Source organism: Epinephelus fuscoguttatus, linkage group LG24 (genome assembly GCF_011397635.1).
Source record: "Epinephelus fuscoguttatus linkage group LG24, E.fuscoguttatus.final_Chr_v1".
Taxonomy (NCBI): Eukaryota; Metazoa; Chordata; class Actinopteri; order Perciformes; family Serranidae; genus Epinephelus; species Epinephelus fuscoguttatus.
Window position 1 is genome coordinate 2,883,350 of NC_064775.1, and position 24,923 is coordinate 2,908,272.

Consider the following 24,923-nt stretch of genomic DNA (forward strand, 5'->3'; position numbering starts at 1 on the left):
CAAGAGCATAACGACCAAACAATCGACCAACCGATGTTAGATCTTTTAAATTTACCCATAGATGTTTTAAAGTTGAAGAAAAAAGCCTTGTTTTGTCACTCTTTTCGCGCATGCTGGTTAATTTATGCAAACATTTATGACAAAATTTTCAATAGAAAATAAAGTCTTTTTTGATTTGATTCAGATTTGGTTGTGTTTTTTCCTGACTGAAAACCAAAATAACCAAAAACAAAGAAGAAGAAAAAGGAAGAAGTCACAGCCCAGCCACCCCCACCTCCGATGAGTGAAGAACAGTCCCTTAAAACTTTTTAAGACTCTTTAAATGCCACTCGGAAACATTTAAGACCAATTTTACAATAACCAAAAACGGTGGAGGAAAAAATGCAGTATATTATTAAAAAAACAAACAGATTTATTTTGAAACTTTACAATGCAATGTCAACAGAAAAAAACCCTAAAATCCTACCTCCTGTGTCATGGCATTTTTAAGATTCTTGAAAGACTGACTGAAGACATTTAAATACCAATTAAGGCCTTATTTTTGGATTAATAAATTCTGTCTTCTAAGACTTTTTAAGGAACTGTGTAATTGAATGCAATTGATAGCTTAAATAATGAATAAAATAAAAATAATAAATGCCTATTTCACCTTTATTTTGTATGTTTATTGTCCAGGTATTGTTTGTGCAAACTCTTTGTGTGCGTTAATATTCTTGGTTTTCCCTCGACATCCGTCATGCTTTTATTTTGCCAACTTCCTGTCCCCTCCGTGCTGAATCCTGTGACTTTGCTGCATCAGAGCGGCTCCGCCTAAAGGTCTCCAGTGTGTCTGTTAAAGGGGAAACTTCCATTCATCAAAATGAAAACATAAAAACATTACAGTGATTAAGTTCAAAATAACTCCGCATAACTATCAGTGTTAAACAGCACATTTAAATATAAAATAAAACATTAAACTCACCACTGAGCAGCACAGATGAGGATATTACAGCAACTATAAGAATGATAAATATAATTTAAATAAAGCTTTTATCATTTTAGACGTCATAAAATTGATATCAATGAATCAGTTTACCTGCAGAGGGCGCTGCAGACTTCCATGTGACCCTGAAGCAGATGATGTGAAGTCCTGTGTGGGCAAATGTTCATTTTAAACACAAAGTTTTAATCACAAAAATGTTTCAACATTCAATTTAATGTTTTCCAAACTTTAAAAAGGGAACAGTATCCATTCACATAAATATATCTGAACATTTAAGATGAGAAAATAAACATTTTCCATTAATACACTGGTTAAAGTTACTGCATTTCAAGGAAAGCAGAGGTTTTTTTATTGAATGAAGCAGATGTTTTAGAGTAATTCCTTCCACAGTGTCGGTTTAAAAGCTTTTTCAGGCTCGTTCGGTGCGAAGCAGATGGGAAATCCGACAAAATGAACCACAGAGTCTCAAATCTCTGCAGGCGTGCAGATGTTCCTGAGGGATTTAAGCGACGACGACGACAACAGAGAAGCCTGAAAGTCAGAATGTTTTATTTTAATCGTCTTTCTTTGCTGGAAAATAAAGAGTTAAAAAATAAAATTAAACAGCGACATGGTTCAGAAGTTGTGTTTCAGTAGTCCGACTCATCCGACAGCTCCCCCTGCTGCGTCCAGTGCTTCCCCCTCTTCTTCTTCTTCCTCTTCCTCTCGCCCATCAGCATGGCCGCCAGCACCGTTATCACCACGGTGGCGGTGATGATGAGCACGGTGACCGTCTCGGCGAGGCACAGCTCCGTGTCCACGTCCATCAGCCTGTAGTCCTCGAGGACGGTGGGCTCCTTGCAGGTGAGGTTGTAGTAGTCGTCCAGGAAGAGCCTCTGGATGCTCTGCAGCTTCCTGAAGACTCTCTGCAGGTCGCAGTCGCAGTTCCACGGGTTGTCCTCCAGCAGGATGTGGGTGCTGTAGGTGTGGATGCTCAGGAACGTCTTGAACTGCACCGTGGACATGCGGTTGTTGGCTAAGTTGAGTAGCGTCATGCTGACGAGCGGCTTGAAGACGCCCGGCTCCGTCTCGCTGATCTGGTTCCCGCCCAGGTTGAGGACCTCCAGGGAGCGCAGCATGGAGAAGATGCCGCTCCGCAGGGACGTCAGCTGGTTGCCCTCCAGGTGGAGCTGCCGCAGGCTGCTCATGGAGGAGAACGACCTGATCTGGATGGTGTGGATGCTGTTGCTGGTCAGGTTTAACCTCTGGAGGCCGTCCAGGTGCAGGAAGCTGTGGCTGTCCAGGCTCGTCAGGCGGTTGTGGGCGAGCTGCAGCTCCCGCAGGAACGCCAGGCCGATGGAGAACCCTTCAGTCAGGGTGGAGATCTGGTTCCAGCTCAGGTCCAGCTTCTGCAGGAACTCCAGCTGAGAGAAGGCGCCGTCCTCCACCACGCTGATGTTGTTGTTCTGCAGCAGGAGGACTCGGATCTTGCGGTTTTTGCTGAGGGAGCGTTCGGGGATGACAGAGATGTGGTTGTCGGAGAGGTCCAGGAGCTCGGTGTTGGGGGGCACTCTGGCGGGCAGCTGGGAGATGAGCGCCCGGGAGCAGATGGTGAACCTCAGATCTCCTCGACAGTCGCAGCCCAGGTCACACCAGCTGCTGTGAGACCTGGAGGACGCCTCCGTCACCACCAGGAGGAGGAAGAGGAAGTCCTTCATGGCTCTGAAGCTCCTGAAAACAACCACAGAGGAGTTTGATGATCAGTGCAAATGACTTGAATGACCATAAGTGATACATACAAGTTCTGGTTTCAAGGGTCAGCTTGGTATCTTTCAACCTGGACCTTGTTTTAAAATGTTTTTGTGTCTAAGTGACGAACGGGAACACCTTTTTGTGCTGCAGGTCAGATTAGACGCTCCATGTCAGCGACTACATTCATATGTGCTGTATCGTAGACAACTGGACTTGCTTGAGTTCCTTACACACTTCTCATCCAAGAAGCTTCTTCAGTTCTAACTGACTGGTGCTGAGGCGCAGGCTTTAAACTTGTTGTTGCTGAGGTCACATTACGGCAGCGTACTGATGCCACACCAGAAAGTAAAAGAAGGGAACTTTCCATGTGGAATAAAGGTTTAATAACGTGATTCAAGATACAAAAAAAGGTGCTGAATTAACTTTAAGGAACATGAAGCTCCTCTGGGACAGTGGTCCTCAAACTTTTTTTTTTTAGAAATGTACCTGCTTTAAAATATTTTTTCAGCAAAGTACTGTTTACAACTGCATGCTACCATTTTTAACTTTTGTGGCAAATATAGAAGCTAAAAAATTGTAATGAAACTCACTTTACTCCCCTACTGATGTCACTACGTGAATTTATTTGTCATCATTTTCCCTTTTTAATTTTTGTATTATACACATATATTCTTTTATTTATTAATTAATTAATTACATTTTTTGAAACATATATTTTTTTTATCTTATTTTTACATTTTTATATACATACATTTTTTTTTATCATTTATAAATTTATTTTTATTTTATTTCAAAAGTTTTGCTTACATATATGTTTTATAAATAATTTATTATTTTATTTTTATATACATTTATTTATTTATGTATTAATTCATGAATTTATTTTTTTGAAACATTTGTTTTATCTTTTAACATTTTTATATACATACATTTTTTATCATTTATTTTTATTTTATTTCTTAATTTTTGCTGATATATATTTTTTTATAAATTATTTATTATTTTATTTTTTATACACATTTATTTATGTATTAATTAATTAATTTAATTTTTAATTTTTTTAAACATTTTTTTTAGCTTTTTACATTTTTATATACATACATAAACTTATAAATTTATTTTTATACACATTTATTTATTTAATCTTTAGGTTTTTGAAACATATTTTTTATCTTATTTTTTACATTTTTATACACATACATTTTTTAACATTTATAAATTTATTTTTATTTTATTTTTAAATGTTTGTTTACATATTTTTTATATATTACTTATAAATTTATTTTATTTTATTTTTATACACATTTTTTAAAAAAATTTTAAAATTCTTTTTTATTTATTTTCTTTCTTCTCTATTAGATTTCCATTGACTGGTCTGGCTCTCTCTGTCTGTTCGTGGGTTGACAGGTGGGTGGGGTTGGCTTTTTGTCCTTACTGGTGTTTGTTTATTAATACTCAGGACACCTTTATTAACATACTGATAAAAATACCTTGTTTTAAAGCACCTCCTGACCAGCACAAAACATTTTTGGTAGCGACACACAAACATTAACATGGCTGTATCTCAACTGCAGTGAAACCAGGGCTCCCAGGTCCCACAAACTTTCATTTCAAAACTTTTCCATAACTTTTTAAGGTCTCATAATATATTTCTGTCTTGTCATTTTGCAGATGAAAGTAGAGGGGAAAAAATGATCAAACGTCCATGATGGTAAAGCAAACATCAAACACTGACACATATTAGAGCCACGTCACGTCAACAGCTACAGAAAATAAATTTGTAGTCATGTTACATTATGTGGACGGTTATCCACGGAGGATTTTCCATGACTTTTCCAAAGGAGAAGAAGCCTGTTGTCCAGTCGGGCATACTGATGGTTTTAAATGCAAACAGGCTGCAGCATCACAGCCTCCTCTTCATCAGGGTGGAGGTCATAAAAGCATACTTCCTATTGAGTGTGAGGCCTGTGTTTTAAACCATCAATAAACTAAATAAAAGTTTCATTTTTCCTCTCCTTGCTGTAGTCTGGATTCTTTTCTTCTGCAGAGTAATAAAGATGAACTTACCAGCAGCTGCTCCCGTGTCTCCCCGTCTCTTTGAGCCTGCTGACGGTCGTCAACGTGCAGCCGGCGGCAGGTGGAAACTGGACATGACAGAGGCGAGGGAGGGCAGGTTGTCACGGCCCGGAGAACCCGACGACGAGCGACGCCACAAAGAGACAGAGTGATGGAAAGAGACACAGAGAGGAGAGCGGAGGGGAGGAGGGGGGAGCTCGTCAATTATTCACCACGCTGCGCTGTGGTTGTGGGAGGGGGTTATGAGGGGAGCTTTAAGAGATTGACGCTGAACTGGGCCACGGAGCGGAGCATTAGGAGGTCTGGGCAGATTTGATTGATCGAGGGTGGAGGGTGTTAATCTGCACCTTTATTTAGATTTACATATTTCTAACTGAGAGTCAATAAGTGGTTTGTTTGTAGAGTGTTGTGTTGGCTTGATCTGGGCGAGAGAGGTGATAATGTTGGAATAAGAGCTACAAATCAACAGCTAAAGACAGAAATATGAATGTATCACAAATATAAATAAGAGAGGAAGATTAATTACGACCAAATGATCCACCTGACTTAAAAAGAAAAAGTTTGCGCCTCCTCTCCTCTGCAGGAAAACCTTTAAATCAAAATGTGAGTCAGTAAAACGTGTTATTCCTCCACACTGACGCCGCCACTCTTCACTGACAGATATCCGAAGCGAGCTGCAGCCCAGATGCGACATTATTTATTGTCATCTGTAGCATGAAGCCGGGATGTATTGGATAGATGATGATGATGAGCGGACCTGTTGGTCACAGAAGGAAAGATTATACTAATGCCGTCCAAATCCCCGGCCCAGATAAAGCACTCTCTGCAGCCACCTCCATTAACCGAGGAATCAGAGCTCGTACCGCAGCTCTTTAACCCAAATTCTTTATTTAGCCTTCAGCTGAGTCACTTTTCACCCCGAAACACTGGGAATGTGTTCAAGATATTAGATGTTCAAGATAAACAGTGGAATTACAACTCCTGAATCTGTCACGTGATGCCGCTAGGCCCAAAAAGACTTTTCCCCATAGACTTACAAATGGGAAAGAGACATCTGAAACTTCGTGGGCACAGCCCCCGAGAAATGACTCATTTCAAGATCGCCATGTGATCCATGTGCAAGACTAAATCCGTGAATCCCCATTCAGACCGATAAACTGGCAGAACTTTCAGGTGCTGAAAGTCCGATTCAATGACGGAGAATCCAACAGAGAAAGCTGTCCAGCAGTGGCAACAACTGCTGACACTGTGAAGCAACACAAAACAGGAAGACGGTCTTCTCAAAAAGAGTCTAAAAAACTGACAATCAACGAAACAAAACTCGTGTCAGATCAGTGAACGTGTCTCAGAGATGGAGAGAAAATGTTGCTGATAGTTTAGCGTCCAGCTAACCGGAGCTAAAGGCTCACAGCTGCAGCTTCAAGTTCATGTTTATGTAGCTTACGTTAGCTAGAGCCTCGAATTACAGTTGGTGTTCCTCAAACTCAAGAAAGGATCCTCGAGTGGCTGAATTTCAAGGAGGCTATGTCATCAAATCCCACCAAGGGACTGTTCCAATGTCAAGGATCCTTCAACTTCTTTTGAAGACGGAGTCCTTCTCTCAGAGAATTCTTTAAGGATGCATCAGCCGGCATGAGGAACCAGCAATTCTTTGCGCACAATTTGCTGTGGGCTTCTTCACTGATGCTCACCTATAGGCACTTGTGAGCCTGGTTCGATGTGTGTTTACAGAATGCTGGGAAGGAGTCTTGCCTTGCCTCTGTAGGACTTGGAAGGACCCGTCCTACCGAGGAAGCATCCTAGACCAGTTGTGTCCCTCGCCTTTCTCCCTGCCGCTACAGAGCACCTTGCAGGGAGGAGAGTGGGCAGTAGCTCTGCAGACGAACCCCCAGTCAACGGCCGCAGCAACCTAAATCCAGCCAGTGCAAGCCCCAGCTCAGAGGGACCGGACAGCCCCGACTCCCCGCCAGATCGTAAACTTTCTGTTGCTGCCCTTACACAATATAGCTGCTGCTAGCCACCTACCTGCTGTGACACCTGGCACAGGGAGTTAGCACTGGCCAAACTTGAGCTGCTACAGCTGCTGTCTGTACGTCCGTTTCTCAGTTGCTGCCAAATTGTTCCCTAATTGTCTTCAAAGGCTGACATCACTTGACCAATGTGTTGGCAGGAGTTAAGAAGAGGTCGGTGTTAGGGGGCAGGTACATTGTCACCATGTTTCTTTACTTAACCATAACCTACGTATCTTTACTTGCCTACATCTAACCTACGCATCTTTACTTGCCTACATCTAACCTACACATCTTTACTTGCCTACACCTAACCGACGTATTTTTACTTTCCTAACCTACATATCTTTACTTTCCTAACCTACGTATCTTTACTTTCCTAAACCTAACCTATGTAAATTTACGTTAAGTATTCCAGTGTATATCATCTGTGGGGTGCTAATTTGTAGGATATTTAACAAACTGCTGTATGAGGATTGGTTGAATTCTGAGTGCCAAATTCAAGTACTTGACGCACCGAAAGCACCTTGTCCGAACCCTCAAAACCAATAAAAGTAGCTATTATAGTCGTGGCAATAGAGGACGTTGTAGTAATGTTAGTGGTTGCATCATCAGTACCAGCAGTTGTACGCAGGAGCAGTAGATGTAAGTGATAGTATTAATAGTAGAGGTCAGTACAGGACACAAAAAACAAAGAGCATATATCGTGTTTTGTTTGCAGATGCACCTCTCAGAGGACTCTTCTTCTTCCTCTCTGTCTCTTCAGCTCTTATTTTACTGCTCCTGCTCAGCTCCTCTGTTTACTGGAAATTACAAGACATTTCAGTGCAGTGAATGATTGTTAGTGATAACCATGATGTACATTTTGTACGTCTGGTCAGTTGTGTGAGTTTGTGGAGAGAGTGTTGGTGCAGACTCTTCAGACAGCGATGAGTGACGGTACAGTACAGCAGTGTTTCCTCTCACAGATATTAGGTGTCTGCAGGGATCCAGTGTCAGCGCAGCCTTTGACTCGACCTGGATAATTGTGCAGCAGCTGGAAACGACTTCAGTTACCTTCCTACTGTACACTTAACTTGATTACTGCAGACGCTCCTGCCGTCAGCACTACCTTGTTTTCTCTGTGACAACCACCGACAGATGATCCCGAATACGTAAGTATTGACACAGTTTACTGCAGTAACTTTCTCTAAAGAAAATAAATACAAATACAGATTATGACAGATAAGAATTACCACTTTAATTTAGATATATTCATTCATACTGTATATTAACGAAAACACAGCTTCCTCTACTGCTACTACTGCTGCTGTTGTTGACACCACAACTACTTTAGCTAGTACCTCTACTACGTCCTCTCCTGCTACCATCTGTACTTCTACCTTTACTCCTTATACTAATTATTCTAGTACAACTACAGTACTACTGCTGCTGTACTGTACAAGTCATACTACGTTTCTACACCCACTACTACCTGTACTGCCACAATTAACACTACTACTGGTACTACTTTTCTACATCTGCGACTACTACTACCTCTACTACAACTACTACTATTGCCTGTGCTTTTTATACAACTACAGTACTTCTACTCCTACTGCTAGTTGTACAACTGCTATCACTACTACTGCTACTGCTACTGCGACGACTTCCTCTCCTGCTACCACCTGTGCTTCTTCTGCTTCTAGTGTTATAACACTTCTAGTACAACTACAGTACTACTACTACTCTTCCATGTCAGCTAGCACCCTTTACTGGTATTACAACTACCACAACTGCTTCTAGTGCCTGCGCTGCTACTACCTTCAATACTATGACTCCCTCTGCTACTCCTACCGGTAGTACAACCGCTATCAGTACTTCTGCTACTGCTTCTGTTAATGCCACAAGTACTATTAATACCACTACTTCCTCTCCTGCTAACATCTGTACTTCTTCTATCTCTACTTCCTCTGTTATTAATATCTCTAGTACAACCACTGCACTGTATAATACCTCTGTTCTCCTGCCACAACTATTTCTACCGAGCAGTTCAGTTTGGTACGCTTTATTTCCGTTTCCACGATGAAAAGTTGTGGATGGTCCCAACGGAAGCGTTCCTTAGCGTCCCCATGTTTGGTCCCCCCTCCGTTGGGGTACCTAGCACACCGATCTGGTACTAAAAGGTGGAGCTGTGAACACTGCAGTCTGATTTGGTCAGTTTAGAGTTATTAATTAATCTAGTCCCCAATCTGCATGTCTTTGGACTGTGGGAGGAAGCTGGAGTGCCTGAAGAGAACCCACGCTGACACGGGGAGAACATGCAAACTCCGCACAGAAGGGCTCCCACACCCGGGATCGAACCGGCAACCCTCTTGCTGTGAGGTGACAGTGCTAACCGCCACACCACCGTGCCGCCTATGTACTTATTATTTAACTTAAAATAAGAGTATATGACTCTATCCTAATGCATCTAATTTTATGCACAATATAATTGTATGCCCTTTTAGTCAACTTATTACTACAACAAAAAAATCCCACTTAATACTACTAAAAAGGTTTTCCTCTGGCACCTAGAAGAAATACACAATTTGCCAAAGCCAACCTTGCTCATAACACACTCACGAACGTTAGCTAACGTTAATACACCTGCTATAATGGCACTGTTGCCTCCAGCTCCATCTCCGTCGTTAGCAACACCAGCAGCCTCGGCCCATCGACCAACGCCGCAGCCAAACAGGTCGGTTATTTTGGAGCACTTTGCTGCCTCTTCTTGTAAAGATTTAAGTTTTTTAATTCGAGTTTTTTCCACACCACTTTTTTTTCCCGGCTTTATCCATGTTTTATGTCAAACTAACCTGGTCCGCCATGAGTAATGACTGATGACTGCGGCTGAGCCAATCAGATTTCAAGAAAAACAAGAGCCTCTTTCGTATTGGAGGAGGCCGCTCTTATCTTCTCCTTCAAGCATCAAAACACAAGATTGACACCTATGTCCAAATCTTTTCCTTTGGCTTCGCTCCACACTGTCTGAAGGGTGACGGCTGGTTCCAAAGGTACCGTACCGAAAGAGTTTGGTGGAAACGGGGCTTAAGGTTACAACCCGTGTTGGTGGTACTGCAACTTCTACTACTGGTAGTACTCTCCTACATTAACTAGTAACTCTACTGCTATTACAACTACTACCACTGCTTCTTTTGGCTGTACTGGTACTACTATCGATGCTAGCACTCCCCTGATACTCCTACTGCTTGCTGTACAACTGCCTTTACTACTTCTACTACGGCTACTGTCAATTCCATATACAGTACCTTCAGCTGGCGTTTTTGGGATATCTGTTTGTGAATGTAGACACTGTATATATGTGGACATAGTGTACAGATATACTGCGTCAGCGGCTGCAGACTATCAGAGAGCAGCAGGATTACAGTGAGACATTGAGGCACATGAAACGAAGACGCTAATCGTTAATCCCTGTGGACGACAGGGATTACCTCCGTGTTCTGCTGCTGGAACATTAAAGTACCACTCTGTCTTCATCTTTCTCACTTTCACTGCTCGTCTTATCAGTTCTGTCTTTGTTGTTCTCTATATCTGGTGCCTTTACACTGTTTGAATTTAAAATATTTACGCATTGAAAAATTCAAAACAAGGCTTCAACTGATCATTATGGATTATTAATCCCATAACTATTAAATAATTGTTCTTTCAATAAAACGCCAACATATACTTTCAGCTTTAATCCATACATCATATTTTCGTCTGTTAAACCTTATCTGTATTCACGGTTTCCACACCTTCTTAGACATCAAATTCAAGGACCTTTCATGGAATTTCCAGCCCCAATTCCCTTGAATTCAAGGATCAAACATGGCATGAGTGATCGTGTTTATAATGGGAACTTTCAGGCTTTACAGATGCTCACACGCAACAATTAAAAAGAGAACACTTCTCGTCGGATAATTATATTCTTGAACAAAATATAAAAATTCAAGCACTTTTAATGACCCATGTCTAGCTGTCTATTTTCAAAAACTTCCAAGGTCTTGATTTGTTCTCTCAAAGGATTTTAAGGACTTGTAGAAACCCTGAGATTTTTTTTTATTTCCGATCAATCCAGTCTCCTGTTCAATCAAAGATCAATACATGCCACATTAATCTCACCTGTGAGCGAGCTGTCAGCAGGTGAGGCTGCTGTGATGTCACCAGTCTGACCAGTGTGCAGTACTCAAGAGCATCCAGCAGAGGGCGAAACAGGCCCGTCTGACACCTGTGATCTCCCTCAGCAGCAGCAGCAGGAGGAGGAGGAGGAGGAGGAGGAGGTGTGAGGAGTCACAACAACAGCAGAGAAGTGACAGAAATAAAGGAGCAATAACCATCATTGATAAAAGGTAAATTAATAGTTAATTTAACTCTAATTATTTTAGAAATTCTACTTAATAATGTTTACTTATTAGTAATGTTTTAAGTTATGATATTTTAACAGTTTATTGTTGCACACATGATAACATTTCATAAACTGTCTTAAGTGTTGTTAATGGTTAGTAATTGATCTGTAAACCATTTATTAAAATTATCTGGGTGGCCTTTATAAAGTTGCAATGTTCACAGATGCACTGCACAATATTTAAATAATAATAATAAAGTTAAACAATCATTAACTGTGAACAAATACTTAAAAGAATGCAAAAAAAATAAAAAAAATAAAAAAGGTTCTGCTAATAATGTTAGCATGTTATATTTGTTTGGAAAACATAAGACAGTTGTTTTGTTGGTGAATCTTCTGAGTTGTAATGGAGCCAAATTATGTACTGTTACCTTTGTTAAATGTTGCTGTTGTCCCTAAAAAAAAAAAAAAAAAAAAAAAAAAAAAAAAAAGGTAGCTGCTAGGCTAATTTATACGATGTAAAATGCCTCAGGCTTGTGCTAATAACGTTAGCATGTTGTATTTGTTTAGAAAACATGTTAAAGTTAACAATATTTTAACAGAGCAGATGTTTACCTTAAGCTAGCTCAGGCCATGTTAAAGTAACAATATTTTAAGGAGCAGATGTTTACCTTAAGCTAGCTCAGGCCATGTTAAAGTTACAATATTTTAAGGAGCAGATGTTTACCTTAAGCTAGCTCGGGCCATGTTAAAGTTACAATATTTTAAGGAGCAGATGTTTACCTTAAGCTAGCTCGGGCCATGTTAAAGTAACAATATTTCAACGGAGCAGATGTTTACCTTAAGCTAGCTCAGGCCATGTTAAAGTTAACAATATTTTAAGGAGCAGATGTTTACCTTAAGCTAGCTCGGGCCATGTTAAAGTAACAATATTTCAACGGAGCAGATGTTTACCTTAAGCTAGCTCAGGCCATGTTAAAGTAACAATATTTTAAGGAGCAGATGTTTACCTTAAGCTAGCTCAGGCCATGTTAAAGTTAACAATATTTTAAGGAGCAGATGTTTACCTTAAGCTAGCTCGGGCCATGTTAAAGTAACAATATTTTAAGGAGCAGATGTTTACCTTAAGCTAGCTCAGGCCATGTTAAAGTTACAATATTTTAAGGAGCAGATGTTTACCTTAAGCTAGCTCGGGCCATGTTAAAGTAACAATATTTTAAGGAGCAGATGTTTACCTTAAGCTAGCTCGGGCCATGTTAAAGTTAACAATATTTCAACGGAGCAGATGTTTACCTTAAGCTAGCTCGGGCCATGTTAAAGTAACAATATTTTAAGGAGCAGATGTTTACCTTAAGCTAGCTCGGGCCATGTTAAAGTTAACAATATTTCAACGGAGCAGATGTTTACCTTAAGCTAGCTCGGGCCATGTTAAAGTAACAATATTTTAAGGAGCAGATGTTTACCTTAAGCTAGCTCGGGCCATGTTAAAGTTAACAATATTTCAACGGAGCAGATGTTTACCTTAAGCTAGCTCGGGCCATGTTAAAGTAACAATATTTTAAGGAGCAGATGTTTACCTAAAGCTAGCTCAGGCCATGTTAAAGTTACAATATTTTAAGGAGCAGATGTTTACCTTAAGCTAGCTCGGGCCATGTTAAAGTAACAATATTTTAAGGAGCAGATGTTTACCTTAAGCTAGCTCGGGCCATGTTAAAGTAACAATATTTTAAGGAGCAGATGTTTACCTTAAGCTAGCTCAGGCCATGTTAAAGTAACAATATTTTAAGGAGCAGATGTTTACCTTAAGCTAGCTCGGGCCATGTTAAAGTTAACAATATTTTAAGGAGCAGATGTTTACCTTAAGCTAGCTCGGACCATGTTAAAGTAACAATATTTTAAGGAGCAGATGTTTACCTTAAGCTAGCTCAGGCCATGTTAAAGTTAACAATATTTCAACGGAGCAGATGTTTACCTTAAGCTAGCTCGGGCCATGTTAAAGTAACAATATTTTAAGGAGCAGATGTTTACCTTAAGCTAGCTCAGGCCATGTTAAAGTAACAATATTTTAAGGAGCAGATGTTTACCTTAAGCTAGCTCGGACCATGTTAAAGTAACAATATTTTAAGGAGCAGATGTTTACCTTAAGCTAGCTCGGACCATGTTAAAGTTAACAATATTTTAAGGAGCAGATGTTTACCTTAAGCTAGCTCGGGCCATGTTAAAGTTAACAATATTTTAAGGAGCAGATGTTTACCTTAAGCTAGCTCGGGCCATGTTAAAGTTAACAATATTTCAACGGAGCAGATGTTTACCTTAAGCTAGCTCGGGCCATGTTAAAGTAAACAATATTTTAAGGAGCAGATGTTTACCTTAAGCCAGCTCAGGCCATGTTAAAGTTAACAATATTTTAAGGAGCAGATGTTTACCTTAAGCTAGCTCAGGCCATGTTAAAGTAACAATATTTTAAGGAGCAGATGTTTACCTTAAGCTAGCTCGGGCCATGTTAAAGTTAACAATATTTTAAGGAGCAGATGTTTACCTTAAGCTAGCTCGGGCCATGTTAAAGTTACAATATTTTAAGGAGCAGATGTTTACCTTAAGCTAGCTCGGGCCATGTTAAAGTAACAATATTTTAAGGAGCAGATGTTTACCTTAAGCTAGCTCAGGCCATGTTAAAGTTAACAATATTTTAAGGAGCAGATGTTTACCTTAAGCTAGCTCGGGCCATGTTAAAGTTAACAATATTTTAAGGAGCAGATGTTTACCTTAAGCTAGCTCGGGCCATGTTAAAGTTACAATATTTTAAGGAGCAGATGTTTACCTTAAGCTAGCTCGGGCCATGTTAAAGTAACAATATTTTAAGGAGCAGATGTTTACCTTAAGCTAGCTCAGGCCATGTTAAAGTTAACAATATTTTAAGGAGCAGATGTTTACCTTAAGCTAGCTCGGACCATGTTAAAGTTAACAATATTTCAACGGAGCAGATGTTTACCTTAAGCTAGCTCAGGCCATGTTAAAGTTAACAATATTTCAACGGAGCAGATGTTTACCTAAAGCTAGCTCGGGCCATGTTAAAGTTAACAATATTTTAAGGAGCAGATGTTTACCTTAAGCTAGCTCAGGCCATGTTAAAGTTAACAATATTTCAACGGAGCAGATGTTTACCTTAAGCTAGCTCAGGCCATGTTAAAGTTAACAATATTTCAACGGAGCAGATGTTTACCTAAAGCTAGCTCAGGCCATGTTAAAGTTAACAATTGCTAGCGTGCTCAGTTGAAAAGAACTGTTACCATTGGAAATCACCAGTTTTGGTTCAACGTTGCAAGTTGTACCCATAATTCACGCAAGATATTATGGGGGCTAGGAATAAGGGCTTTTTATGAATTGCTTTCGGAAATTTCAAATGGAGACTGATCTTGAATCCAGCCCAGCCCTGATGAACGTAGAGCCAAACCAAGTGACACTCTGGCGTTGGATGCAGTGTCCCAGAATGTCAACAGGACACCTAGCTAACTATGTGGATGTGAAAGTCCGCTGTCAAAGCGGCGATATGTGACGACTTGGGATCAGAACATGTTGGAATTATGTGGCAGGTAGCAACAACATTAAGATCACAGTGAGGGCTGATTGTAAAATAAATTAACTGTGGATACTCTGACATGTAGAGACACTGTTAAAACGTGCTGACAGGCCCCGCCTTCCAGCCGTCAATCACTGTGCTCTCTGTTACTCACACCTCTGACCAATACAGCAAATTCAAACGTATTTCCAGACCCACGTTTGACAGAATGAGGGTCGACATGAAGCTGCTTCACAGTGAACGCTCAACCTGTAGGTGTGTGTGTGAGACGGGTGGAGGTGTTAATGAATGCGACAGCGCGGCGGCTCGTTCGCGCCCCGCCTCAGATCCAACATGGCAGCTCGGACTCTGCGACAGGAAGAGCCCCGGAGAGGTCGCAGAGGTCAGAACAACAAGGAGCGGGTCGGCCCAAACAGATTGTCCATGCCGCCGTCGATCACAGACTCCTCGCAGAGTGTGAACCAATTCCTTTAAATAATCATCATCACTGCTGTCATCATCATCATCATCGTCACTGTGAGCGTCAGCGCTGTCATCCTGAGCGTCTTCATCTCCATCATCACTGTTAACATCGTTTCATTTTTAATTAACGTTGAGTTCAACACGTATGACTACGTCCACTACTACTACTACTACTGCTCCTACAGCGCGACTGTCCTGTGACCTTTCACACTCCGATGTACATGAAACCCGCCATCTGTGCGAGGAAACCGCTTCCTGTTTGACCTCTGACCTTTGTGGAAGCGAATGCGAGTGTGGGTGTGTTTCCAGACAGAGCCGCAGTCGATAAAGAAAACACCTCCAGGGAAACTGGGAAAAGTGTGTGTGTTTGTGTTCGGGTGAGATTGAGCTTGAACACACACACACACACACACACACACACACACACACACACACACAGAGTCCCCAGTGGTCTCTGGTTGTCAGTGTGGATCCATCAGACCAACAGGAGGGAGGCCCTGACCTCCAAACCAACACTACTCATCTCTTCTTCCTCCATCGTCCTTTCCCTCCTCCGTTTCCTCCTCTTCGTCTCCTTGAACCTTGTTTCTTCAGTATCTAGGTCGAGGTTCTGCTCTCTAGTGTGGACGACTGGCGACTACACACACACACACACACACACACACACACACACACACACACAGAGTATTTTTGGCAGCTCAGTGTGTGATCGCCCCTTGAGATGTCAGAGCTTTTAGGTCAGACCGATCTGTGAGCTTCAGCAGCTTCCTGGAAAAACTGAAAAACCGGCAGCAGGACGCCGAAAATACTCTGAATTATTCAGCATCATCCTATCAGAGTCGACACAACAAACATGAGAGCCTTGAAAAAAGTCTGTCCGATGAACACATGCTGCTGTAAAGGAACATGTTTCGTCTGTCACCTGTTGGAGGGTTTAAACAAACACAACCTGACAAATTTCCACCTCAAAACTCCCAGATTGTTTTTTAAAGACGAATAATTTCAGCTGTTTCCTGTTGGCTTACAGACAACAGCAGCCATCTTTTGTAACAAAACAAACTGAAAGCAGAAGTTTCCTGTTCCCTCAGAGGGGAGCAGTTGTGTGTTTCTGCCCCCAGCATCAATATTTGACGACCTCTCCGCCCGCCTCATCTGCTGGGGTCGACAAAACAAGCGCTCTGATCCAACCTGTTTTGGCACATTGACATGGAGGACGAGCCGTGTCGCCAGCCACACACAAACCGCTGGGTGGTGTGTTTGTGTGTGTGTGTGTGTGTTTGAAGGCCGGGGGTTGAAGGTCAAACTGTGCGGGTGAAGGTGCTCAGTGAAGCGTCCCAAGGACAGAAAACAGAAACGTCTTCCTGTCAAACAAAATCACGACAGAGAGTAAACAGAGTCTCTTCAGTCTGCAGCTGTTCACAGGCACACACGTTTACATCTCCAGGTCTTTGGTAACACTTCATCATGACAAGAGGAGGTAACACAAAATTAGCTGATTAAAATGGAGGTGATGAAAACACATGTAATTTACATTCATCTTTCACAGCCCTGATTTTTTTATTGATCACTTAAGGAGAGCGCCATCAAGGGTGGAAGCAACAAAAAACTCATCGAAAAATAAACTGTATGGAGAGAAATGCGAGCAAATGTGATGAGATGTTTGTGAATTTAATTACAGCGCAGTAAAAATGGATGTGAAATTTAAAACTGAACCATCCACTACTGCCGGCTCCCTCCAAAGTCCCATCCCCCTCCTCCATTACGTCGTCATTACATCTATGATAGACGTAGGCGTTGGCAAGGTAACGTTAGATACACGGAAGAGGAGAGCGAGTGTAACGTTACAACCAAGACAGTCAAACGCAACCCCGGAGTTTTAAAACTGCTACTAGTAAGTGGAAACTTACAAGGAAGATAACGTTAATGTTTCAGAGGCTACGCTACAGTAGGCTAACGTTAGATAGTAGCGTTAACGTTACTAGTAAGTGGAAACTACAAGGAAGATAACGTTAATGTTTCAAAGGCTACGCTACAGTAGGCTAACATTAGACAGTAGCGTTAACGTTACTAGTAAGTGGAAACGCACAAGGTAGATAACGTTAATGTTTCAGAGGCTACGCTACAGTAGGCTAATGTTAGATAGTAGCGTTAACGTTTGCTAGTAAGTGGAAACGTACAAAGAAGATAACATTAATGTTTCAGAGGCTACGCTACAGTAGGCTAATGTTAGCCATTAGCAACTGGATGCTGTGTTGTCATATATAACGTTACAGCCTATGTTACGTTAAAAATGTTATGTTACGTTTGTTAAAAATACCTGTCCAGCAGAAACTCTGCGACCATCTCAGATGTTACGCAAGCGGTTACATCAGTCGGAGGCCTCCACCTGGGGAAGACAGCTATCTGTCCGAACACAATGATTGGTCGGAGTTTTCTTAGAACCATATGAGAATGGTATAATTATGAGTTTTTATTTCTGGTGGAATTCACGTACATTTTGGTGTGCCATCAGCTTATTAATAGCATTTTAACCTAAACAAAGAAAAGCGTAACATTTCCAGAAAGGAAATTCATCATTCAAAACACCGTACTGACATTATTTTCTAAAGCAAACAATTTTTGTTACTTCGGCCTAAATGTCGATCAGAAAACCATTAATTTTTGTTATTTCCATACCTCCTATTTTATATTAACCTCTTTGTAAAAAGTGTTCACTAACAGGTAGTAAGGCTCTTCTAAGACACTTAATAACACAATTCTTTTGAACACTTTCCCCGCCACTAACGAGATTTTCCGTCATCAGTGACAGAACGCTTCTCCACCATTGATGAGATTTACCGTCCATACATGTTTTCACTGTTAGAAGACAGGGGGCGGTGCCTGAACCGATACCTCAACATGTGAGTTTTTTTATGGAGGTTGAAAAGTGGCACAAATGGGTCACCTTTCGAGCTAGCTCCGTTGCGTTTGATAACATTATTGAACGTAAACAGAAATGACACCCAACGGTGCTTAGCGTGCCTTTAAACAATAATATACACTCAACAAATGAACGAACAATTGAATGAATGATTCTGTTACGTGTAACGTCCAATAGAGGGAGACATAGCATTAAAAAAAAAGCACCGAAAGGAGGCACTGTAATGTGCGTTTTGTTTCAGTCCGGGAGGTATCGGTTGTATAGGTACTAGCTCCATATAAGCACCGACTTTCGGTACCCAACCCTAGTTGAGGGTGAACTTGTTTTTGTGGAACATTTACACGTGGGGAGGCGAGCACTATCGTTAAAATGTCCCAGCAAAAGAAAACACCACACAAAACATTAACAGTCGTATGTCATGTCACGTAAAGCTCCACTGTTCGCGAATGTTTCCCAATGATCAACACTAAGTTGCATTAAGTGGCCAAAACTTAACATTTAGAGTGTTTAGAGTTGTTAAACGACTTTTAATTACGTGTGATATTTGTGTTCAACTTTGTCAGCGTCAGAGCGGAGAGCTGTCAGTCAAAGCTCTGATCCACACCGACACTCTGTGGTGGTCTGATCCGAGCGCCGTGCTGAGGTCGAAGCCTGCGGGCTGAACGCCGACACTCAGTAAAGGTCGGGACGCACACACACACACATACACACACATTCTCTGGAGGGTTAGTGACCTTTTAGCTCGCTTCACGTCGACTTCGACCACCTGCAATTGCTGAACAAGGTTTTCAGGAACCTGAATATTTGGGGCTCAGTTTCTCAGTCTGATCTGATGGATCTGATTGATCAGTCATCCTTTACAACATGTCTGTATGACGTGTCCTTTAGACCTCATTATATATGAAGTCTTAATTAAATTTAATGAGTTTAAACAGCCAATAAACTCCATCAAGCTGCTGCTGACCTCCTTACTGCCCCGCTGTGTGGACCTGCTGAGAAACGCCCTTTACTTCATCAACACAATGAGTCTCCTCACAGCGACCTGCAGCCAGTCATCAACTCAAACCTTCCTACTTTAAAGGTTTAATGTTTGCTCCTAATATAACATTCATTTCTCTGATATCTGTGATCCTTGAACTCTTCTGCAGAGTTGAGATAACTCTGGTTCAGGCAGCACCTGCTGAGTCCTCATCATCCATTAATAGCGACTCACATCAAGCAGAAAATCTTTTCTACAACCAAATTTAAATTTACACTGAGGTCAGGTTCATTCATCTGAAGCTTTCTGACTGCAGCATTTAAAATGTTTATAACAAACTCAGCATGTGCATTTAACAACTACACTTTTCCTTCTGGATAAAGCATGGCATTGTTTTTATCTCTCCTATCCTAAATTAGATTTTTAATTTGTTTTATATTTATTCATTTTTTGTATTATTTTTTTCTTTTTGTATCATGATCACTATTTCTCTACTTGTATGAATTTTTATCACACCGTTTAGGTCGTTTTTGTCTTAATTAATTCATTTTATTTTTGTTTTTATTCATGTTTTATTATATGTTTCAATTTGTCTTTATACATTACATTACATTATTTTACTTTTATTTTTTATTCATTTTTTATATTACTTATTTCATTTTTATCTTTACGTATTTGTTTTTAATTCTTTATTTATTTTTTATTATATTATTTATTTCATTTTGTCTTTATTCATTCATTAATTTCTATTTTTATTAATGTTTTATTATATTATTTATTCATTTTTTGTCTTAATTATTTTTATTCCTATTCTTATTTATTCATTCACTATTTCATTTTTATCTTTATTTATTTTATTTCTATTTTTCAGTTATTTTCATAATTTTATTTATTTTATTCTTATCTTTACTTTTTTGTTTGTTGTTATTTCTATTTCTATTTTTATTCATTTGTTATTATATAATTCATTTTATCTTTATTTATTTTATTTCTATTTTTCAGTTATTTTCATCATTATTTATTTCATTGTTATTTTAACCCATTTGTTTTTAATTTTTTTATTATTTATTTCATTTTGTCTTTATTCATTCATTTCTATTTTTATTAATATTTTATTATATTATTTATTACATTTTTGTCTTAATTATTTGTATTTCTATTTTTATTTATTCATTTTATCTATATTTTTTATTCATTTGTTATATAATTAAATTTTATCTTAATTTATTTTATTTATATTTTTCAGTTATTTTAAAAAATTATTTATTTAATTTTTATCTTTACGTATTTGTTTTTCATTTTTTTATTCATTTTATGCTATTATTTATTGCATTTTATCTTTATACTTTTATTTCTATTTTTATAAATATTTATTTTTATTTATATGTTTTAATATTATTGAAGATGTATTTATTAATTTATTTCATTTCTTATTTGTATTCATTTTAATTGTATCATTTATTTTATTTCCATCTTAATGAATTCATTTTATTTTTATTTTCATTCATGTTTTATTATATAATTTATTTTATTTTTATCTTTATTTATTTGTTTTATTTCTATTTCTTTCATAATTTCATTTTATCTTTATTAATTTTATTTCTATTTTTCAGTTATTTTTAAAAAAATTCTTTTATCTTTATACATTTATTTTATTTCTATTTTTACATATATTATTATTTGTACATGTTTTAATATTATTATTCATAATTAATTAATGTATTTATTTTAATTATATCTTTTTTGCTTAGTTTTCATTTTAACTATTATTAGAGGTATTTAGCTGTTTATAAAAACTGATGAATCCTGTACATTACTAAACCATTTGTTGAATTTACAAACTGTCTTTAATGTTTAATATGTGTGTGTGTGTGTGTGTGTGTGTGTGTGTGTGTGTGAGCGAGCTGCAGGGAGTCGGAGCTCAGATTTGGGTTACAGTGATGGGAGCTGGAGCTGGAGGTGGAGGTGGAGGTGGAGGTTGTTGAGGAGGTGCTTCCTCCCTAAAAGCCTCCCTGCCTGTTAACACCGGCCATCAGCTCTCTGTTTAAACCTTTATGACAGCTACACGGCGCTCTGCTCGGCCGTCTGGACCTTTCTGTGTCAGTCGCTGCAGATAAATTAATTAAATCAGGTAATTTTCACTTTCATTCAGTTTTCTTCTTGATCTCAAACCTGTGTCTTGTTTTCATGTTATTTATTCATGTTTTATTGTCTGTGAAACGTTATTGTGCCACAAATAAAGTCCATGTTCATTATTTATCGTTGGCTTTTCTTCCTGGGGAGGAGAGTGTTTTACCTTTATACCAGGAAGTGCAGGAGTATCTGTGTGTTGGGCCGGAGCTAATGCACATTGACAGCCCGGCGGGTGGAGACAGGGTGTGTGCAGGCGGAGGGAGGATCGGTGTTTCCTGCTGCAGCTCTGCATGTGGACGAAGAAGAGGAATAAAAAATAGAAACGGATCTGGACAGGAGGTCAATCTGGGAGCCGCAGAGGTTCAAAGATTGAGGCGGAAGTTTATGTGATTTAAATATGGTGATGTGGAAGGCATTGTGGGAGATGTAGGAAGACACGACGAGGTGGGTTTATCAGGCTACGTCTGAGTCGATCGAATGCATTAAAAAGAATTGGAGCTGTTGAACACGTGAGAGAAAAGCAGGTCAGGAGCTCTGCACCCGCTCACATGTTTTCCTTCAGAGAGGAGGCCTGAGTGGTTATAGATGGTCAGTAAATATTTCATATCGTGTCCACGCAGCAGGAGCGACACAGCCTCCTGATGGAGGTGTTAAATATTGGACACCTCCAGTAACTCTGTCAATACCCGTCTGAACTGGATACACACACGCAGATGTGACCTCCACACTGAAAGATTAGGGAAGGAAAAGGAATAAACAGCATTAAATGACCTGTGTTTCCCTGACAGGTGACGTCTTGTGGTCAGGAGCAAAGCAGGATGTAGTTTGACATCGTCGAATCAATGCTCCGTCCTCTCCCTGGTCCTCGATATCTTTTGTTCTTGCAGCCTGCAGGAGGAAAGCTCATCTGGTCCAATGACAACTTACCCTGCCCACTACGCGGCCACTTAGAAATCCCAGGTGCAACCTGCCTCCACGCCCTTCAAGGTTGACACAGAGAAGGTGCAAGAGTAGCGCCCAGTGCTCAAACTCAGTGGGTAGCGACACAACTCCACTTAAAGGGAAATTTTGGTTTATTTCAACCTGTCTCCTATCGTCCTAAATTTGTTTCAACTGACTAGTGACATAAAAATAATAGTTAGCATGTTAGCCGTTAGCCTAGATACAGCCGGGGCGCATAGTAGCGTCAGACCTGTTAAAACGTAAGTGAACGGGCAACCTTCAAGTGCAAAGTTAGTCCACTAACCAAGCTTTTTTCCACAAAGACCGCCTCATATCATTAGGATAAATGTCAGAGAACATATAGAAAACGACATGTAAACGTGTTGTCTTACCTTACCGGTGTGCTGCCATGTTTGTTTACCATTTAGCTCTGCTTTCCAAAGAGCGGCCGAAATATTGCGAGAACAAGCAGCAACAGCTGGAAGGCAGAACCGGACAGTAGCCTGAAAAGTTCATTCATTTATTTTATGAAAGATTTATAGAATAATGGCTGACTTTTTGCCAGACTTCGACTTTGTGGAGGAGGAATTTGATTTTGCAGAGTTTGATGGCCGCCCTTATTTATTTGAGCCAGAATACACTGATGAAGAGCTTCGTGAAATTGAAGAACGGAGGAGGAGAGAGAGAGAAGCGCAACAGGTAGAGGACGAGAGAGGAGGAATGGCTGCTGCAAGGCTGCGTAGCTCTGGAGATTGGTGGTGTACCTGTGAATGCTGTGCCCCAGTGCCCACAGAAGAGGAATGCCTCTGTTGCAAGGAATGGGACCGGTTGCAGCCTTATTTTCAAGGTCTGGATGTGACCGAGGACGAGACACCTCCACCTGGAGTAGTATCCAGCTGGGCTTTATCTAGAGCTCGCCAGATATATTTCGGCCGTGCTTTGGAAAGCAGAGCTAGATGGTAAACAAACATGGCAGCACACCGGTATATATCATTTTTGGATGCACTATCCCTTCTCCAACCAAGCAGCGCTCCAACATTGATCCAAATTAGTCTGCACTGAGTTTGAAAGAGAGACTGAATAAGAAAGACATATATACAAGAAGTCAGCACATTTTCAACGTTTACTAACCTGTTTCTAAGCCGTGTACGCAGCTCTGTCTTTTGCCTGTTTATAGTGGGTTTACCTGTGTTTAATTTTGGTGGAAAACAGGAATAAATGCTCCTTTAAAAATACTTCACACTGCAAACAGAACAGGAAGTGATGCCTTTAGCTCATAATCTACTTTGCTGGACCTGTCTTGGCGTCTGTGGCGTTGAGCACAGTTTGGCTGCAGCACCGTCATCAATACAAAGGAAACTCGTCCTCCTTGTGGTTTTCCTCGGAGCGGCTGGAATGAATTATCTCAATGACCGACACAACAACAACATCTTTGCTCTCGGCTGCTGCCTCGTCGGCCTCCGTTAGGTCTGAGCTCTCCCAGCGGGCCTCGCCGGCGGCAGCGGGCTGTGTGGCGCAGCGGCCCAGAGGAAGCTAAAGTGGGACACACAACATCTTGCTTGGATGATTGATCACGTCACAAGCGGGCAAAGTTAACTGGCTGAAGACTGCGGGAGAAGAAAAACTCTCATAAATGATTCGGGGCGAGTCATTAAAGATGTAAAGTCAGCAAGCTGACAGCGTTCAGCACTCGGGAGAGGAAGCCTCCGTGTGCGTGTGTGTGTGTGCGTGTGTGTGTGTGCAGCTCTCTGGCTGCTGAGATGTGTCGTTTAAACACCTCCACCGTCGCGTTTTTATCTTTAAAGTCATTTCCTGAATGGATTCTGATCCGCAGGTAGATCTGAGCCTCAGCTGGTTCAGTGCACAAAGAAAACAAAATGGATCCACTTTGACCTCCTGTTCTCGCAGCCTACAAGGAAGCGGAGGTTTGATTTTTAACACAGTGACGGCTGTTTGTGGTGCTTTGTGACACTTGAGCATCAAATGAGCTTTTACGTGAAGATACTTCCTGCTCTGGCCGAGTGTTTTATCTCTATAGTCGCTTCAGTCTGTGTCGGATCACCTCTGGTATCAGTGTGTGTTTGTTTGCTTTTGGCCGGGCGCGACTTCACACATCTGCTGGTGCAAAAAGCGTAAGAACGGAGGGGTGGGAATGGACAATACTGGTGTGTGTGTGTGTGTGTGTGTGTGTGTGTGTGTTGACGGTTTGGTGACAGCAGCTAAAAGCTTCCTAAGGTTACTGGTGGCGTGCGTCACTTCACTTTTTGAAATCTCTGAGGTCCCGTGAGGCAGCTCAGGGTGGATTTTACCGTACTGGTTATTCTTCTGGACACACAATAAATACTCCTTTCATGTGTTTTTAAATACTTTCATTATTGTTGCTGTAATTATATTATTTAAGGCATTTAATTTGATTCTGTTTCTTTAAGTCACTGCTGTAATATTTACCTTTAAAGAGATTTTCAACCAGCTCTGCGTCGTGCTGTAACGATACAGAGCTGGTTGAAAAACTTGTGTCAGGAATGTAAATTTAATGTGTTTTCAGACATTTTAAAGAATTTTTAACCAAAGTTAAGGCTGACTTTACGCTCAGGACATGTATGTGCGTGAACCCCCAGAGCGCTCAGGTGAGGTCGAGGTGATATAAAAAGGTCGAGAGCAGGTGCCAGACTGTAAGCAACAGGCATCTAAGAGAGAAATATAGCAAGGTGAAACGCCAAACGAGAGTGAATCTGAGAATTTC

The 24,923-nt window shown here is 40.4% G+C and overlaps 1 protein-coding gene across 4 annotated transcripts; it reads right to left on the bottom strand.

Moving 5' to 3' along the window:
- Positions 1 to 519: 519 nt before the first annotated feature.
- LOC125884895 (leucine-rich repeat-containing protein 4C) lies at positions 520 to 23,360 on the bottom strand. 4 transcript variants are annotated; one of them, XM_049570163.1, is made up of 5 exons: positions 23,312 to 23,360; positions 10,942 to 11,047; positions 1,076 to 2,692; positions 962 to 994; positions 520 to 829 (listed from the first exon to the last, which is right to left on the bottom strand). In XM_049570163.1, exon 3 carries the CDS (start codon positions 2,677 to 2,679, stop codon positions 1,612 to 1,614), a length of 1,068 nt encoding a protein of 355 aa, XP_049426120.1. In that variant the 5' UTR covers positions 2,680 to 2,692; positions 10,942 to 11,047; positions 23,312 to 23,360; the 3' UTR covers positions 520 to 829; positions 962 to 994; positions 1,076 to 1,611. The 4 variants fall into 4 exon arrangements, with proteins under 4 accessions (XP_049426120.1, XP_049426119.1, XP_049426121.1 ...); XM_049570162.1 differs by lacking the exon at positions 23,312 to 23,360 and having other exon boundaries at positions 10,942 to 11,349; XM_049570164.1 differs by lacking the exons at positions 10,942 to 11,047; positions 23,312 to 23,360 and adding an exon at positions 4,781 to 5,007 and having other exon boundaries at positions 520 to 844.
- Between the last annotated feature and the right edge of the window lie 1,563 nt (positions 23,361 to 24,923).

Bases quoted from the DNA above. Each gene is read 5' to 3' on its own strand.
- LOC125884895 (XM_049570163.1), bottom strand. From the start codon at position 2,679: ATGAAGGACTTCCTCTTCCTCCTCCTGGTGGTGACGGAGGCGTCCTCC.